The following is a 16,613-nucleotide window of genomic DNA, read 5'->3' on the forward strand; positions in this document are numbered from 1 at the left end:
ACACACATATTTTTGAGTGAGGAAATTCAGTGAGGTGCTGTGACCTGCCTAAAGACGCTCAGCTTATAAATGGTTACATTTGATTTTGAGGGTATAGGCTGCCTGCATTGGAGTGCCTGTGTGAGAACACATCCTGCAAACCTCAGGACTATATACGCATGTGGCAACGATGACACTGACTTTAACCCTTTGTGGCCCAAAGCCCTATGTCCCTTTGGCCCCATATCCCTCTGGCTGGTCTCTTTGTTCAACTTTACTCCTGGATAAGGCATGTGATCCAAGGAAGTTGACCCATCCCCTCCTTTTTCCAGAACCAGGCTGAAGCTCATTATAAGGGCCACAGACATGCCAGAAAACTCAAGGCTGTTGAAGCTGCCAAGAGCAAGCAGAGGCCTCAAAGCTTGAACCCAAATGGGACTGTGGTGTCTTCAGACTCACCTCCAGACACTGGAAGCCCCAGAAATTCACAGAGCAAAGGTAAGTCTTGAAGTCTGCACAACTAGGCTGGTTTCTGACAGTGGCTTGAGTGCCTTTGGCTTTTCACCATTTTTTTTTGGAGGGGAGGGTCTGAGACAGGGTTTTCTGTGTAGCCTTGGCTGTCCTGGATTTGCTTTGTAGATCAAGGTAGCCTCAAACTCACAGAGATCTGCTTGACTATGCCCCCCTGAGTGCTGGTCACTATCTTTTGCTTCTTCTTCTTCTTCTTCTTCTTCTTCTTCTTCTTCTTCTTCTTCTTCTTCTTCTTCTTCTTCTTCTTCTTCTTCTCTTTCTCCTTTTTGGCTTTTAAGACAGGGTTTCTCTGTGTAACCTTGATTGTCCTAAACTCACTTTGTAGCCCAGGCTGGCCTTGAACTCACAGAAACCACCTGCTCTGCCTCCCAGAGTGTTGGTATTACAGGCCTTCACTGCCACTGTGCCCGGCTCTTTCTTCTTTTTAAGCTTGGATTTTTGTTTTGTGTGTCTGTATGTGTGGGTGTCCATGGAACACAGAGGTCAGAGGAGGGCATAAGATCCCCTGGAGCCAGAGTAAAAGTGTTTGTGAGCTGCCTGGTGTGGGCCCTGGGAATTGCACTCTATCTTCTACGAGAGCAGCAAATGCTCTTAAGTGCTGAGCCATCTCTCTAGCCCTTCACCATCTTTCTTGCTGGGAAATTATTCTATATATACAGGCACAAGCAGACAATTTTGTGCCTTCCTCAGGCCGACTTTGGCTAAAACAACAGGTATGTATTTTCTCCACAATCTAGAGGTCAATGGCATCCAGATGTGGGTATGTTTCTTTTTTGTTTGTTTTTTGTTTTTGTTTTTCCCCCCTGGGGGCCAGAGGGAATAGCCCCTGCTTCTCAGCTAGTGGGTACACTCCTTATAGACTAAGGAAGGAGAAATGAGAGTTCCAGGTCAGCCTGGGCTTCACATCAAGTTCAAGACTAGCCAAGGTTCCATAAAACCCTGTCTCAGAAAATAAAGGACAGGGAGTTGGGGGGGGGGCAGCTCAGTGGGTAGAGTGCTTGCATACCACACGGGAAATCCTGGGTTTGACTACCATCACAAAACTGGGCAATAGTAGCACAAACCCCGTGATGACAGCGCTAAGGAGGTAGAGATAGGAAGATTAGAAGTTCAAGGGCATCCTCAGCTACTTAGTGAGTTCATGGCCAGCCTGAGACACATGAGATTCTGACCAAAAAAAAAAAAAATATATATATATATATATATATATAATTAAAAATTATATAATATATATATGTATGTATGTATATATCTCCCTCTCAAAAAAACATTATTATGTCTGAGTTTACATGTGGTAGTTTTTTTTACTGCTGTGTGTTCCCTGCGGCATGGATATATCAGCATTCTCCTGTGCGATGGATATCTCCAATTTCCAGTTTTATGCTATTATGAATAACAGCTTACAAACTTTCTATCATACCTCTCTGGTAACTTCGCTTACTTAATACCTAGGAGCTAACATATCAAGCTGAGAGGGCTTCCTACTCTAAGGCCCAGGTTTGCCTAGTGAATCGGTGGCAGGGTGAACACAGAATTTAGTGCCGGCTGACCCTTTACCAGGAAGCCTTCCACCCTCCCATTCTATCTCCACGTCAGTGCTGAGCCTCCCATCTCCTTGCAGATCCTGCGTCCCCTCCTCTCGGCCCTTCGCTTCAGCTACCGCAGACCCCAGACCCAACGGCCAGAGAACAGGCCCACTCAGACCTCTCCGATGCTGCTGCTTCCACTTCCTCCTCTTCCTCGTCCTGCCCACCCTGCTCCCCGGGTCCTGGCAGGGAAGCACCGGGGCCTGAGCCCGCAGAAGTGGATGTGGGAAATGGCGTGAATGGGGAGGGCAGGGTTGAGAAGGTTCGCCTCTACTGCCCTACGTGTAAGGTGACCGTGAACTCTGCCTCTCAGCTTCAGGCTCACAACACAGGTCAGTGCTTCCCGGGGGCCATGTCATCCGCTGATGGGTGACAAAACAACCCTAGACACTGTGGCTATGCACGCATTTCTGGGTCCTCTTCTTGATCCCAAGGGAGGGACACTGGAAAGAGAAGTCTGCAGCGACCAGAACTGAAGGTCACGAAGGACAGGAGTACCCTCCATCATTCTCCTTGGATCAAAACCAAAGGAAGGGCCTTTTGCCCTGTTGTTTATAAAGGGTTTTCTTCCTTGAGGGATGTCCACGGGAAACTGTAGACAAACCAGAGATGCTGGGAAGACAGAAGCCCATGCGGCTGGAGCACCGTGTGTGTAAGGAGAGGGGCAGCAAAGCTAACTTAATTTGATGCTGTGGCCTCTCTTGGGTTCTGACAGGCTGTGTTCTTTCCTTCAAGGAGCAAAGCATCGATGGATGGTGGAGGGTCATCAAGGGGCTCCCCGAAGAGGCTGGGGCCATCCTGTGTCCCGAGGAGGGGCTGGACACAAGACAAAGAAAGTGATAGGAAACCGCGGAGGCCGGCAGGGACCCAGCCCTCCTTTCCACTGTGCCCTCTGTCAGCTCCAGGTCAATTCAGAGACCCAGCTCAAGCAGGTAGGAAAAGGGAGACCGGATAGGGTGGGCATCAGAGCAAGAGCGGAAGGGTTGATAACTTCCTCTGATGGTTGGATGTGGCAAGGCTGTCCAGAGCTGCCCCACCATCGGTGCCCATCATGTGTGTGCTGAATGTGAGGCCTGTGGGTAGAGGAAGGGTAAGATAGCCTGGTTAACAGAATAGTTTTCTTGTTCCTGTGGTCTTCCTTATCTCACTCCTAACCTCTGTCTGTTAGCATATGAGCAGCCGGAGGCACAAAGACCGCCTGGCTGGGAAGCCCCCCAAGTCCTCCAGCCAGCACAGCAAACTGCAGAAACACACAGCTCTAGCTGTGAGTGTCCTCAAGGTACCTGTCTCTAGGCAACGGTGTGGGGACCAGGGTCTACAAGGGATAGAGCAGAAAGAAGGGCCAGCTGAAAGACTTGGGGTGTGGCAGGAAGGAGGCTGCTCCTGCTGGCCCTGCAGCTGCCTAGTCAGGGACAGGGTTAGGGGTGGGGTTGGGCTGCACCCAGAGGAATTTCCGGGAGGTGGGGTGGGCTAAGGTCATAATATGAGGGGCAAAAGTCAGAGGTGGGTGTGCTTATCCTAGAGACCATCTCTTCCCACCCCTAACAGTTCTGCCTATCCTGAGGTTGTCCATCTGCTGGGCAGGAAGACAGGTGTCACAGCAAGCCCACTGGAATGGCTGTTTGGGGGTGGGAAGGAGGAGGCTAGACTTGGAACTCTAAAAGGCACGTCCCTGAGGCAAAAGGGCTCCTGGATGTGGCCCAGGGAGGGGGTAGGCTTCTCTGGTATCGGGAACCCTGTCCATTTCTCTCTCTCTCTCTCTCTCTCCCTCTCTCTCTCTCAGTCTAAATTAGCCCTGCAGAAGCAACTCACCAAGACGCTGGCAGCCCGCTTCCTGCCCAGTCCGCTGCCCACCACAGCTGCTATCTGTGCCCTGCCAGGGCCCCTGGCCCTCCGGCCTGCTGCCACAGCAGCTGCCACCCTCTTCCCAGCTCCCGTCCTGGGCCCAGCTCTGTTTCGTACTCCAGCAGGAGCTGTCCGGCCTGCTGCAGGCCCCATCCTCTTTGCTCCCTATTAGCGGTCTGTCACAGAATGGCCACATCCTATCTCTTCCTGCCAGACACTTGTCTCCACAGCCCACAGAGGCTGCCGTTTGCAGTTTCCGGGTTCCCACCCAACCTGGGGTGGCTGCTTTTCACTCAGACCAGGGCTTTTCCAGACCCCTGGGTCTGAGGACCACCACTACCCTCCTTTACTGGGCCAGGCCCAGGCTGCCCTGCATCTATGGCTCGATGAATCCCAAAGATCTATGCAAAATCACAGCCCTAGCCTCATGGTGCTCTCATACCCCCTCCCCAACCAGAGACTTACACAGAGTTGACTCTGCACCTTAGCTCCCACAAGCCAGCCTCTCCTGCCATGTTCTAGGGCTGTCTGGACAATCACTAGAGATAGGGACCTCAAACAGAGGTGGGTTGGAACCTATCAGGCATATTTACCATGGGGTAGCCAGGTGTGGTGGTGCAGGGCTGTAATCCTAGCACTGGAATCATGAGTTCAAGGTCAGTTTCGGCCGTATAGCTAGACACTGTCTTAAAACAAAATTAACCAGAAGTTGACCACAGGGTATGGCAAAGGACCATATAGATGAGAGGCCACAAAGTTCTTCAAAACTGTACTGTGAGTGTGAGGCAGAGTTGAAGAGAAGCTCCATCTGCTCTGTGGGGATGAGGCTAGAAGGCAAGAGTGGTGTTCAGGCTGGGCCTGACTATGTTGCTCTGGTTGGTCTGGAACTGTATATACCAGATTGGCAAACTCAAGAAATCCACCTGCCTCTGCCTCTTGAGTGATGGGACAAAGGCATGCACCACCCTGCCTGGCACCGGTGTTAACAGAAGTGACCTGTCTGACCACAGCTGTTCTTAGCCTCTCAGTGGTTTCTCTTGAGCCCCAACTCTGGGGGGGGGCTCTAGGTGTCCCTCGGCCTAGGAACCCGCCACTCTACATTGGGGTCCAGCCACCCCAAGTGTGGAGCTTAGGGCTGTTACACAGTCCAAAATGCCCTCAAGATGTGCTTCATGTTGCCAAAGTCAGGGCCACCCCACTCAATATGGGACTTTGCCAGTATCTACCTGTATCTTCATTTGTTTTTTGAAAGATATTTCCAATGGGGCATGAAAAGGGGGAGGGGGAGGGAAACTTTTTGATAACAGCAGTTGTGGTTTTATTGTGTCCAACACATCAATAAATGAACTTCAAGCCCGAGCCTAACGATGCCCTGACTCCCCTTGCCCAGCCCTGGGCACCAGCCCCCTCTCCCCTGTTCCTGGGAGGAGGGGTGGGTATGGGGAGGCGGCCTGGCTGTAGTGTCTAACTCAGGTGAGGCGTGCACATCAGAAGCACAGAGTGGCACCAGACGTCGTGGATTATAAGCTCACTTGATAGACCAAGCCCCGGGACGCAAGGCCTGTCAGCTCCTAGGAAGCTGCTACTGGTTTGCCTGGTTCTGTCCAGGCATCTGAGGTAAGAAGGAAGGGCTAGAGGAGCAGCTGATCCCACCTTCACCAGGGCAGGAGGCATATAAATACAGAGAATATAAATATAAGTCCAGCTACTAGCCAAAAAAAAAAAAAAAAAAAAAAAAAAAAAAACCCAGGAGGGGTGGACACTAACCCTGTGGACAGGGCTAAAGACTGTGCCACTTGGGTCACTGAGCACAGAGTGCGCTCCTGCCCCCTGGTGGTTAGGAGAGGCTTGCCCAGCCTCCAGGGCTGGTAGGTGTAGCACCTTGAAGAGGGTGGAGCAGGGGCAGACATAGGAGGCCCTAGCCACATGCCTTAGAAAATCACAGAGCAGCGAAGGCCCGAAGCAATCATCCAAGCTTGCGTCAACTCACAGATGAGAGGACTGACGCCCAGAGAATGGCCTGGCTAAGTCACAGGGCAACTGCTCAGTCACCACTCCACTCTACCTCAGCCAATGAGACCTCTGCTCCCGGAACAGGAAGAGGAAGCAAAACAGTTGGGAGACTGGTAGAGGTCAAACAGAAAATGACACTCCCAGGAGCCTGGCTTTTCCCAGCCTTGGACAGGCCAGGGGAAAGATCAGAGTGAAGGACGAGGAACCAACCCTAAGCCAGCATGTAAAACTGTGCGCTCGCAATGCCTGGTCACGCCTTCCCAAGCCCAGGCTGGTGCTGTGTGTGTGTTACTGGCAGGAAATTCAGAGAGTTGGGATCCCTGATAGGAGCCGGACCCTGGACTGGGCACTTTGGCATGACAGCCCTGCCTCCTGAACCAGGCAGATGGGAGAGACACTAACCCATGAGTGTCCAGGTGACAGGAGAAAATATGCTGTGAGCTGGGAGTGGGGCAGGGACTATTATGGAAGGCTCGAGGGAAGGGCCAGTAATCGGGTTCACTTGCACTTCTTGGAGTTAAGAGAAGACAAGAGTGGCACTGGCCTGGGCCAGCCCAATCTCCTGGCTTAGAGGGCTGTTCCCTACTCACTGGGAAGAACAGCTTATGCACCCCTGTGCCCTCAACCCATCCTGGAATGGGGCTGGAATGGTGAAGAAATAAGGGCAGCTCTTCAGCCATCCAAGGAGCCACTGCCCTTGTTCTTGCGGCTGAGGGGGAAGGCAGACTTGCTCTGGGGCTGGGTCATCTTGCTGGCCAGGTAGATGAAAGGCTCCAGGAGGGAACGGCGGTCAGCCACTGACACCTCCCATAGCTTCACCTTCTCTGACTTGGCCCAATGCTGGGCCACGTCAGGGTCCACACGACGCTGCTCCTGCAGGTCACACTTGTTGCCAAGGACCACGATGGTGACCTGCAGAAGAGAGATAAGAGTAGGAACTGGAGGTATGCAGTGGCTTAGGATCGGGAGTAGATGTCAGCTGTTTCTGGCCAACAGCTGGGAGGATGCAGTTCCCAGAGGCTAGCAGCTCACAGAATTTTGGAGGACTGGCAAGAGAGTGGAGCCACAGGGAGGAGAGATTAGGAGGAGCTTCATGTGTAAGGAGGGACCCTATTAAACTAAAGAGAAGTCTCTTTGATCAAACTGTCCTATCATTTGGCCACCTCTTGTGTGGGTTGAAGGTCCTCACTAATGACCTTCGTGGCCTTCTAGCTAAGTGAGCACAAATGGGAATCGTGCCCACATCCTCAGACCTGCCATGATCCATGCTTTCCTAGCACTGGGCTCCCGGCGGAAGTCCAGAACACGTACCTCCTTCTTGTCCTTGGACTTGTCGATTTCCTTCTTGAGCAGCTCGACGCGCTGAAACGATTCTCGGCTGTCTGTGCTGTAGACCAGGACGTAGCCATCAGTGCAGGAGAAGCAGTGCTTGGGCAGCTCGGCCCCATCCCGGAGACCCCGTGTATCATAGAACCGAACCTGCTCCCGCACCCCTCGGTCTGTCTCGATGGAGCCTACATAGATGTCCTCCTGGGTCTCGATCATCTCAGAGCCTGGGTTAAGATGAGATTGATTTGATTAGGAGTCGGGAGAGACATCCTCGAAAGCCGGCCAGACGAGGAGCACGAGGAAATGTGGGCGCTCAGGAGAGACCAGACTGGGGTGTTGGAAAGGAAGGACTTGGGGAATGAATGTCACGTCACTGTCACATGAAGCAAAGGGGCAACACAAAACTGGGTGTGGTGATACACAACCTTCAATCAAAGCTCTTGGGAAGTGGGGCGGAGGCAGGTCAAGCTCAGTGAGTTCCAGGCCAGCCTGAACTGTATAGTGAGGCCATCTCAAAAAACGATAATAACAACAACATGGAGAGTAGTAGAAGCCCCCCACATCCATCTCTGGCCTACGCACCTCTGCACAGTATTCACACACGAGCATGCATGCACACGTATGGACACCCACAAACAGAAGTGCTATGTAGGGTGGTGTTTTGTTTTGTTTTTCTTGCCCTGGTTGTTGGTTTCTTCCTCCTAGATTTGTTCAGTGTTACAGAACTGGGACGTACAAAGCTTTACTTTTTTTTTTTTTGCTCAGTTGCCGGGGTGCAAACCCAAGGCCTAGAGCATATCAGACCAATGGCTCTAACAGTCAGCCATGCCTCCAGCCCTAATTTGGGGGGTATGAAAGCATCTGGTACCCTTCTTAGCCTTTGTGTTCCTGATGTGACCGAATCCCATTGCTTTATTCAACATCTTCCACCAGTCTGCCGGTCCCAGCGACACTCACCCACAACATGATTCCCGTACAGGAGCTGCTCAAGAATTGAAGTTTTGCCCACAGATGCCTGGCCACACACGACCACCTTGCAGCTCTTCCCCATGCTCAGCTTTCAACCTTCAAGGACAAAAGCAGGGTGGTAAGGAAAGACAGAATCCCAACAGCACACTGGGGAAGCATCAGGGATTTAGCACCACCCTGACCTGTTTACTTGAACTACTGAGCACTGAGCTGTAATTAACCTTCTTGTCCTAGGAGTGGCCAGGATTTGGCACACAGCAGATGTGGGACTAATGGCACCGTAAAGGGAGAGGCCTAGAGAATGGTTTAAAAAACAGCTGTCCAGGTTCTTTCCTGTACACAAAATATGGGGCATCAATTACTGAAGAAAGTACTCTAGCTTTTTTGTTTGTTTGTTTTATTTTTGGGGATGTTTTGTTTTGAGACAGGCTCTCATCAGCTGGCTTCCAGCTGATCAAATAGTTGAGGCTGGATTTAAGCCGATCCTCTTGCCTCCACCTGCTGGGATTATAGGCATATGTACACCAGGATGTTTTTCTCCCTTTAACCATGACTCCCATGAAGAAAAAAGCAGGAAAATTAAGATTCGTCTTGTTACCCTCTCCTCAGGGAGAGTGCACAAATAGAATTAACTTGCTTTCTTGAATGACAAATTTGCTGCCAATAAATTCCGTCTAACCACTTACCCGTCGAATTCACGGGTAAAATAAAGAACATCAGACATGAGTGAAGGAATCAAAGGAAAGGTGCTTCTTAAAGATGGATTTGACTGGCCCCGGGACTGACAGGCACAGACAGAAAGGTCAAATTTATAAACTCTCTGGAGAGACTCCAGAGAGAGGTCTTTCTGAAGGGAAACTTAAAAACACAGGCTCCTGGGAACTCCAGAGATCTCCACTCTCTCTCCGCCCTTGCCCCCGAAAAGCAGAGATCCAGAGGAGTGCCTCAAAGGGATCCCAAGCAGAAACCTCTCCAGGAGAATCTCTTACACCGATCTCCACCCCACGGTCTGAGAGTTTTAGTAAACGATACTAGAGAGGCAGGCAGCCAGAGGCCGCCGCCACAGACTTCCCCTGAAGGGCACCCGTCAGAAACTATCAGAGGCAGAGAAAGGACAACCAAAGTGAACCAGGGGGCAGAAGCCGATCTGAGCCCCGCCTCCCAGCTCCATACCTCCGGGGTCCCCGCAGCACTCCCGCTGAGGCGCCCCCCGGAGTGGGCCGGACCATGGGAGGGGCAGTTCCACTGTGAGGACGCCCCTCTTTCTCCGGGTGGAAGTACTTTTCCTGGAGACCCGCCCCACAACGTCCGGCCTTCAAGACAACTTCCGGCGGCGCAAAGTGCGCTCCGGTCGCACAGCGCCCCCAGAGGCTGGCGGAGCAATGCCTGCCAAAACTTGTGGTTGTGTCTGGTTGTGTACAAAGCTGATGTACCAGGCTCTGATACTAAAATGTTCTCCCTCTAAAGGACAGTAACGTTTCGTTAACGCTAGCATCTATTCGACAAGTCTTCCTTTTCTTTCCTTGGCAAGTGCTATACATACTAGGCAAGTGCTCTTTGAACCTGGATTTTTTATTTTGTTTTTTCGAGAACGCATTTCTCCGTGTAGCTTTGACTGTCCTCTCACTCTGTCGACCAGGCTGGCCTCAGACTCACAGAGATGCACCTGCCTGTTTCCTGAGTGCTGGGATAAAAGGTCTTCAACACCACACTCGATAAATGTGGGATTTTTTGAAGCCAGAATAGAGGCTCACATTTGTATTCCAGCACTTGGAGAATGAAGTGGAGTGATTTTGAGTTTGAAGACAGCATAGTCTACACGGGGGGTTGGAGGGAAGCCTCAGGCATCTATTTTGTCTTGTCTGTGCCTTGTGTGGGGCCATCTGCAAAGGAAAGGCTACAATTTAAACGGGATGATTGCCCCTAATCTAGAATAATCAGACACCCACACCAACAATTACAACAAACCATGATGAATGCTGTTACTGAGGTGGGGTGCTATGGGCACGACAGAGGAGCATTTAACTTAGGGGCCACAGATACCAAAGACAAGAAAGGAGAGGGGCATGTCTGTGTTCAAATCTGAAGGGCTAAAGAGGCCAGAGATTTCTAAAGCAGAGGAAATACAGCAAGAACCACGCCATTTCCGCTGCTACAATCCCTGAGAATTCAACACCGACTGAAGAGAGTAGCCAAGGGACAAAGATGTGTGGCAGGCCAGAGACCAAGCACCCAGTAATAGAAAGCCATTGGTAGGTTTATACCAGGGAAATGAAATAATCCATCCACTTTTTCAAGGAAAGTCATTCTGTCAGGCTTGACAGAGGTGAGGCTGAGGGTCAGTTGAGAGACTATTGTGGTCTCAGAGTTTATTTGCTTTTGATGGCAAGATTTTGGCATGAAAAGGAGATTTAGGGATGTGTGGCAGGAGACTCAAGAACTGTTGGTGATAGATTGCAAGTAAAGAGCAATGCTGAGGACTGCATGATTTACCCCGTTTCATGTGGTGGCCAGTTGAACAGATGGATATCCAACATAAGATATTCAGGAAGAAATACATTTTTTTTTCTGTTGTTGAGAAGTGGGTGAAAGGTTCAATAAATGGGTTAAGGCAGTGGTTCTCAACCTATGGGTCATGAATTTTTTGGCAAACCTCTACCTCCAAAAATATTTTTTAATAATTTTTATTTTTTTAATATTAATGACAGGTTATTTACTTTGTATCCTAGCAGTAACCCCCTCCCTAACTTCCTTTCAATCCCATCCTCCCTCCATCATCTCCTCCCTGCCCCTATCTAAGTCCTCTGGTAGGGGAGGTCCTCCTCCCCTTCTTCCATCTGACCCTAGTTTATCAGGTTTCATCAGGACTGGCTGCAATGTCCTCCTCTGGGACCTAGCCACAGAGTTCATGTCAGAGACAGTCCTTGTTCCCCTTACTAGGAGACCCCCTTGGATGCTGAGCTGCCATGGGCTACATCTGAGCAGGGGTTCTAGGTTATATCCATGCATAGTCCGTGGTTGGAGAGCCAGTTTCAGAAAAGACCCCTGTGCCCAAATATATTTAGTCTGTGTGCTTCTCCCGTCCAAAAATATTTACATTACGATTCACAATTGTAGCAAGATTACTATTATGAAGTAGCAACAAAAATAATTGAGGGGTACTACAACATGAGGAACTGTATCAAAGGGTCACAGCATTTCTATCCACTGAGCCCCAGCGATCAATCAGTCACTAGCAGGTGACCCCCCATGGGTTCAGCTCTCTCAGTAATGATAAGGACTTACAAAACAAATTAGGACCTTCACACAGTTTTCCCTTAAGGGAAAGGGTCAACTGTATTAAAGGGGTTGGAGATGTAACTTTGGTAGAGGACCTAGCAGGCATGAAGCCCTGGGTTTTATCTCCAGCACCACATAAAAACAGGCACGGAATCAGATGCCTGCAATGTCTACACATGACAGGCAGAAGCAGAAAGTAAAAAACAAGTTGGCCCCTGAATTAGACTGTACACTGTGAGCTGAGCCACCAGCAGGCAGGGCAGTTGGTGAGGTTTTTGCCACACCACACCACCCAACCAGCACAACAGTGCCGGTAAGGGCTGAATGACCCCCCTCAATTATGTGAACCTTAGCTACCATTCTCTACCCAGGGGCCCCTGTGGTTTCAGCTCTCTCAGTAATGATAAGGACCTACAAAACAGGTTAGGGACGGTCACACGCAGTTTTCCTTAAGCACAGATGCTGTTTAAACTCCACTGTCTTCTTATTTTCGTTCTTTTTGGCTTTAAATTACAACCTCAAAGTCGTCTCCTCCTCCCTTTTAACCTCAGAGGGCCCCAGTTTAATTCAACTCCACAACAACACTGTTGGGTATAGCAGTGGTACTACAAAGACGATTAAGCTGTCTTCCCAATGCAGACCGCATTTGGCCAGACAAGCGTGCTGGGTAGTTTATGAGGAGGTAGGAGTACAGGGGACACTAAGGAAAAGGGACCTCACCCCATGAGCTGCCTTATAAATCCCGGGGCAGGGGCTGGGGCGCCATGTCATCCTCTCTAGGCTTAACGCTGAGATGGCACTCCCAAGCGGCTGACATGAAAGCGGCCTCATAAAAGGGTCCGCGTCATTAGGGTGATGAAGCAGTCGGCGCTAGGAGATCCGTGAAGGATGAAAGGCGCAGGGTGAAGACGCCCTGCGTTCCCCTCGCTTGGCTGGGCAGGGCTTCCAGGCACCGATGAAAGCTGGGGACTGGGCTCAAAGTAGCTCTTCATGCCTTTCCGGGGAGGAAGCTGTGGACACACTCCAAGGTCGGGAAGGTAGTCGTCGAGGGCTCTTCCCCTCGAGAGCCTTCGGTGAGCCCATCTCCACACACCCGGGATTCCCAAGCCTGGTAGGAGACGCTCTAGGACTGCGAGTTGTTATGGCAACCAGGCTGTCGGGATACTGAGGCAAGCCCAGGCCTAGAGAGGCAACATCCTTCCGTACCCTCCTCCTACCCACGGGGAAAGTGGCGCCCCCTACGCACAGGAGCCGCCCCTGGGCTCCGGCCCCAGCGCGGAGACCACCTTGGACCTCCAGGGATGGGAGGCCGCTCTGGCCCCAAGCGGAGCCTCTCGTTGGTAGACGGGCTCGAGGGAGTCCCTCTGGGCGCAGCGCAACCCAGCGGCTTGATGCTCCGACCGGAAGTACTCTTCACGGCCTGCCTCCCACTCGGCTCTCTGGTCCCGGCGGTAAGATGGCGGCTGCCGCGGAGTGCGATGTGGTAATGGCGGCGACCGAGCCTGAACTGGTGGAGGACGAAGAAGCAAAGAGGTAACCAAGGGCTAGAGTTATGGAGGAAGCGAGCTTGCAGCTCGTGGCTTGGGGAATGTCGACTCGGCAGCCCCCAAAGGTAGAGACGGTGCGCCTCCTCCTGCAGACAACCCCCCACCCCACACAGACTTCTGGGCCGGACTCGACAGAGACCCCCCGAAGGGGCGCACTTGGGGGTCGGTTCTCCCCTTCTGCTTCTGCCTAGTGGGGAGCCGCGGCATGGAGGGTGGCCTTGCTCTGCCGCGGAGAGAAAGGTCGTCCTCATGGTAGAGGCCGGGTCTCCGAGGGGGAATCTCAGAGCTAGGCTGCAGGGTGGGGGAAGCGTCGCGGCGGAGATGACGACTTCCTTAACATAGCCCCGACCTCCGCCTGCTCTGGTTAACGTGTGCATTGTTATCTGCCCTCACTCTACGTCTCCGAGAGTCCTCATTCTCCTCCTCACTTCCATTTCCTCGGCAATTACACTTAGTGGTCATTAATGTGGGCCCGAGGGGATGGTAAGCCTGCAGCATTGACCGTGGTCGCCCCCCTGCTTACGGTAGAAGTTAAAAATGGATAGCCAGAAGGACGAAGGAGGAGCTTGTCTCTTGCTGTACGGGTCAGACGCTTCTGCACCATTCTTCCCAAGACCTTTCCTGATCTCAAGGAGGACAGCTGTTTACATGCAGTTGGGACTGCTGGGCAGCTGCAGTATGCAAGCTTGCCAGTCTGGACTAGCCTAGGGAGCTGCTGAGTGAGTGGTTTTCTAGAACACTCTGTGAATTCTGGCACCAGCTAAGGACAGGTTTTTGAAGCGGGATTGGAACACAGTTGCGAGCGAGCGCTTGTTCTGATAGCAAAGGTTAACAGAGTCCCTTATCGGTTGCAGATTAATTTGATCCTTTGTTTAGGGTGGACTGTACCATGCCCTTAGTCTCCCTCCCGTGTGCTTCCTATGTTCATACCTAGCCTGGACGGTATGTCTTCGGTCTGAATAATTTGAGTAAATCAGTTCAGGAGATCTAGAAATCAGGATTCTGAAGGTTTTACTATCTCAGCTAGAAGTATAAGCGGGTACTCGGGGAGCCACGGTGAGTATTGTAGTTACCAGGTGTATGGGCAGTACCCGATTTGGAAGCTGAGAGGCTTGACAACATGTGTTAGTTGATCCCTGAGACACCAGTCTGGTCTAGGCTCCTTCGTGTTGAGTTTCCACAGGATTGCAGTGTTCAGAGTTAAGCTCACGTGTATCTTAAGGAATTGCAAAATGAGAAGGGAAGCCCCTCAGTAAGGAAGAGCTTCAATTTATTTTACTTGTATTTGGAGAGAATTAGTGTGCTTCTCACTGCTATAAATAGGGACTTTGGCCATTTGTCACTTAGGGAATCTATCCAGCTCGGTGTAAATCAGCTGTAGAGAGTGTCCCTCCTTTGGATGATAGGCAGGCCTCACTACGTAGCCCAGCCAGCCTTGCACTTGAGAGCCATCCATCTGTACATCATTCTGCTTGGCGAGACTTCACTTCTGTGTCCCCTCTCTAAAGCAAACCCTTCTCCCTAAAATGAAATGAAACCGCTTTATAAAGAGGGTGTTTTGTCATAAATGGTGGTGAATGATCGTGGGGAGATGTGGTGAGAAACTTGAAGACTGAACGTGGTGGCGCACATCTGTAACCCTCGAGTTTGGGAGACTGAGGCAGAAAGAGCTAGAATTCATCAGTCTGGGTTTAACGGTAAGTTTTGTCTCAAAACAAAAACAAGCTAGGCACGGTGGCGTTCACGTAATCCAGCGCTTGGGAGGCAGAGGCAAGCAGAATAATATAAGTTCAAGGGCATCCCAGTCTGCACAGTTGGCTAGCCAGGGCTTCATGTTAAGAGTGTGTGTGTGTGTGAGTGTGTGTGACGGACAGAGAGACATAGAGGCAGAGAGAGAACATGAAACAGTAAACTGATATAATGTAGCCACATCATGTGAAGCATGATATGCATTAATTACCTTTTTTTTGTCATTGATAGTAAAACATTTATCTACCACCAAGTAGTGTACATATAAATAAAAGCCAAAAATGTGTTCCTTTTTTATTATTTATATACTATACTGCCTGCATATGTGTCTGCATGCCAGAAGAGGGCACCAGATCTCATTATAGATGGTTGTGAGCCATCATGTGGTTGCTGGGAATTGAACTCAGGACCTTTGGAAGAGCAGCCAGTGCTCTGAACCGCTGAGCCATCTCTCCAGACCCCGCAAAAATGCATTCTTAACAGGCATGTGTTACATATAAAGAGAGTTTGCATTTTAGACATACTAGAACTGATTATTCAGTTTTGTATGACCATTATATACCAGTTCTGTATATAAAAGAAAAAGAAAGTAACTTAAATTGCTTTGACCTCTGCTGTGGAAAGGCATCCTTAGGAGAGTAGGCTATAGGATCTGTTGGTGTGAAACTGTTGTTGATGTGGAATTTTTCCGTTGAAGAAGGAGTAGAGATTTGGAAGTTTTGGAAGGAGGTGGTTTTATACTTTTCTCACTTCCTAGAATACTCCCTGCAGCCATAGCAGCTGATGGGGAAGGACATCTCCTCGAAGCATCCCTTTATTGTCTGGCTAAGTCTTTCTGGTTACATCTTTCTACTCCCAGTTCACTTAGGGACACATCAGTCTATGAGTCCCTTGGGATGTTTTTGGGAAGCCAGCAGGAATCCTTCCTTCCTTACATCTTGGCTCTGACGAATCTTGCTTGCTACTAAGTTGTCACAGTCCCACAGCAGGCAAGATGAGAGGAACTTCCAGACATGGACCTCATGAATCCCAACACTTCATGTGGCTGCATCTTATTTTGTTTTACTATATCTGGAGAGAAAGAAGCCTTAAGTGTTTGCACCTGTTACTTTGTCACCAGTCTTTTCCCACAGCAACTAAGAAATGAAAGTAAAAGATGAGTTGAAAAGGTCCAGAGCAATCCAGGAAAGCGAAGCCTCCACCCACATGTGCATACATGCGCGTGCACACACCATACATGTACACACTCTAAGGCCCACTGACAGCCACTTTGTTCCTTATTTCACTGTTTGCTCTTCTTTCTTGAGTGTTGAATATGGAAGCCATGTCTACTTCATTCCAGGTAGTCTAAGCTGAAATGTTAGCACACTCCAAAATAGAATTCTCTGTGTGAAAATTGCTTTTATATATTTAGTGAGAGGGAGAGAGCATGCACCCACGTGTGGGTGAGCATTTTGGAGGCCAGAGGACAAGAGCACAACTTGTGGGAATTGATTCTCTACCATTTGGGATCCAGGGATTAAACTGAGGTTGTTTGTGGTAAGCATCTTTACACCTGCTGAGCCATTTTACTGGTCCCAAATTGTTCTTCGTTGTCTGCCATTTTGTAGATAAGGGGTTAAAGTTCAGACATTTCAGCAGTTCACCTAACAAGGCTTTTGATGTTCCTGGGAAGCTGCTGGATACGTTTTCTAATATGCATTGCCTGTCCTGAGAGTTAAAGGTCTCTGGTTATTGGTCTCTGTAGATAGCCTTTATTATGACATTCTAATGGATTTCAAGCAGG

At 50.2% G+C, this 16,613-nt stretch overlaps 3 protein-coding genes across 10 annotated transcripts in view; 2 read left to right on the forward strand and 1 right to left on the reverse strand.

The window, feature by feature from the left end:
- Znf385c (zinc finger protein 385C) overlaps positions 1-4,357 on the forward strand; it is a 53,048-nt gene extending 48,691 nt beyond the window's left edge. For 6 of the 7 annotated variants that reach the window (XM_060386707.1, XM_060386709.1, XM_060386704.1 and 3 more), the window contains 5 exons: positions 312-477; positions 2,132-2,428; positions 2,832-3,028; positions 3,265-3,375; positions 3,880-4,357. In XM_060386707.1, coding sequence (XP_060242690.1) covers positions 312-477; positions 2,132-2,428; positions 2,832-3,028; positions 3,265-3,375; positions 3,880-4,113 — 1,005 coding nt within the window. In that variant the 3' untranslated portion in view covers positions 4,114-4,357. The remainder of the gene's footprint in view (positions 1-311; positions 478-2,131; positions 2,429-2,831; positions 3,029-3,264; positions 3,376-3,879) is intronic. The other variant, XM_060386708.1, reaches the window with a different exon arrangement.
- An 878-nt stretch (positions 4,358-5,235) lies between these two features.
- Positions 5,236-9,553, reverse strand: Nkiras2 (NFKB inhibitor interacting Ras like 2). Its single transcript, XM_021641122.2, has 4 exons — positions 9,426-9,553; positions 8,241-8,348; positions 7,266-7,507; positions 5,236-6,866 (listed from the first exon to the last, which is right to left on the reverse strand). The coding sequence occupies exons 2-4, from the start codon at positions 8,332-8,334 to the stop codon at positions 6,627-6,629; spliced, it is 576 nt and encodes a 191-aa protein (XP_021496797.1). The 5' UTR covers positions 8,335-8,348; positions 9,426-9,553; the 3' UTR covers positions 5,236-6,626.
- Positions 9,554-12,397: 2,844 nt separating this feature from the next.
- Positions 12,398-16,613, forward strand: part of Dnajc7 (DnaJ heat shock protein family (Hsp40) member C7) — a 37,552-nt gene continuing 33,336 nt past the window's right edge. Inside the window, exon 1 of one of the 2 annotated variants that reach the window (XM_060386711.1) lies at positions 12,398-13,064. In XM_060386711.1, the coding sequence (XP_060242694.1) occupies positions 12,988-13,064 (77 nt within the window). In that variant the 5' untranslated portion in view covers positions 12,398-12,987. The remainder of the gene's footprint in view (positions 13,065-16,613) is intronic. The other variant, XM_060386712.1, reaches the window with a different exon arrangement.

Source organism: Meriones unguiculatus, chromosome 7, assembly GCF_030254825.1.
Source record: "Meriones unguiculatus strain TT.TT164.6M chromosome 7, Bangor_MerUng_6.1, whole genome shotgun sequence".
Classification (NCBI taxonomy): domain Eukaryota; kingdom Metazoa; phylum Chordata; class Mammalia; order Rodentia; family Muridae; genus Meriones; species Meriones unguiculatus.

Bases quoted from the DNA above. Each gene is read 5' to 3' on its own strand.
- Nkiras2 (XM_021641122.2), bottom strand. From the start codon at position 8,334: ATGGGGAAGAGCTGCAAGGTGGTCGTGTGTGGCCAGGCATCTGTGGGC. The intron at 7,508-8,240 runs GTGAGTGTCGCT...ATCTTAACCCAG, and splicing joins GTACGGGAATCATGTTGTGG to GCTCTGAGATGATCGAGACC. The intron at 6,867-7,265 runs GTACGTGTTCTG...TCTCTTCTGCAG, and splicing joins AGTCCAAGGACAAGAAGGAG to GTCACCATCGTGGTCCTTGG.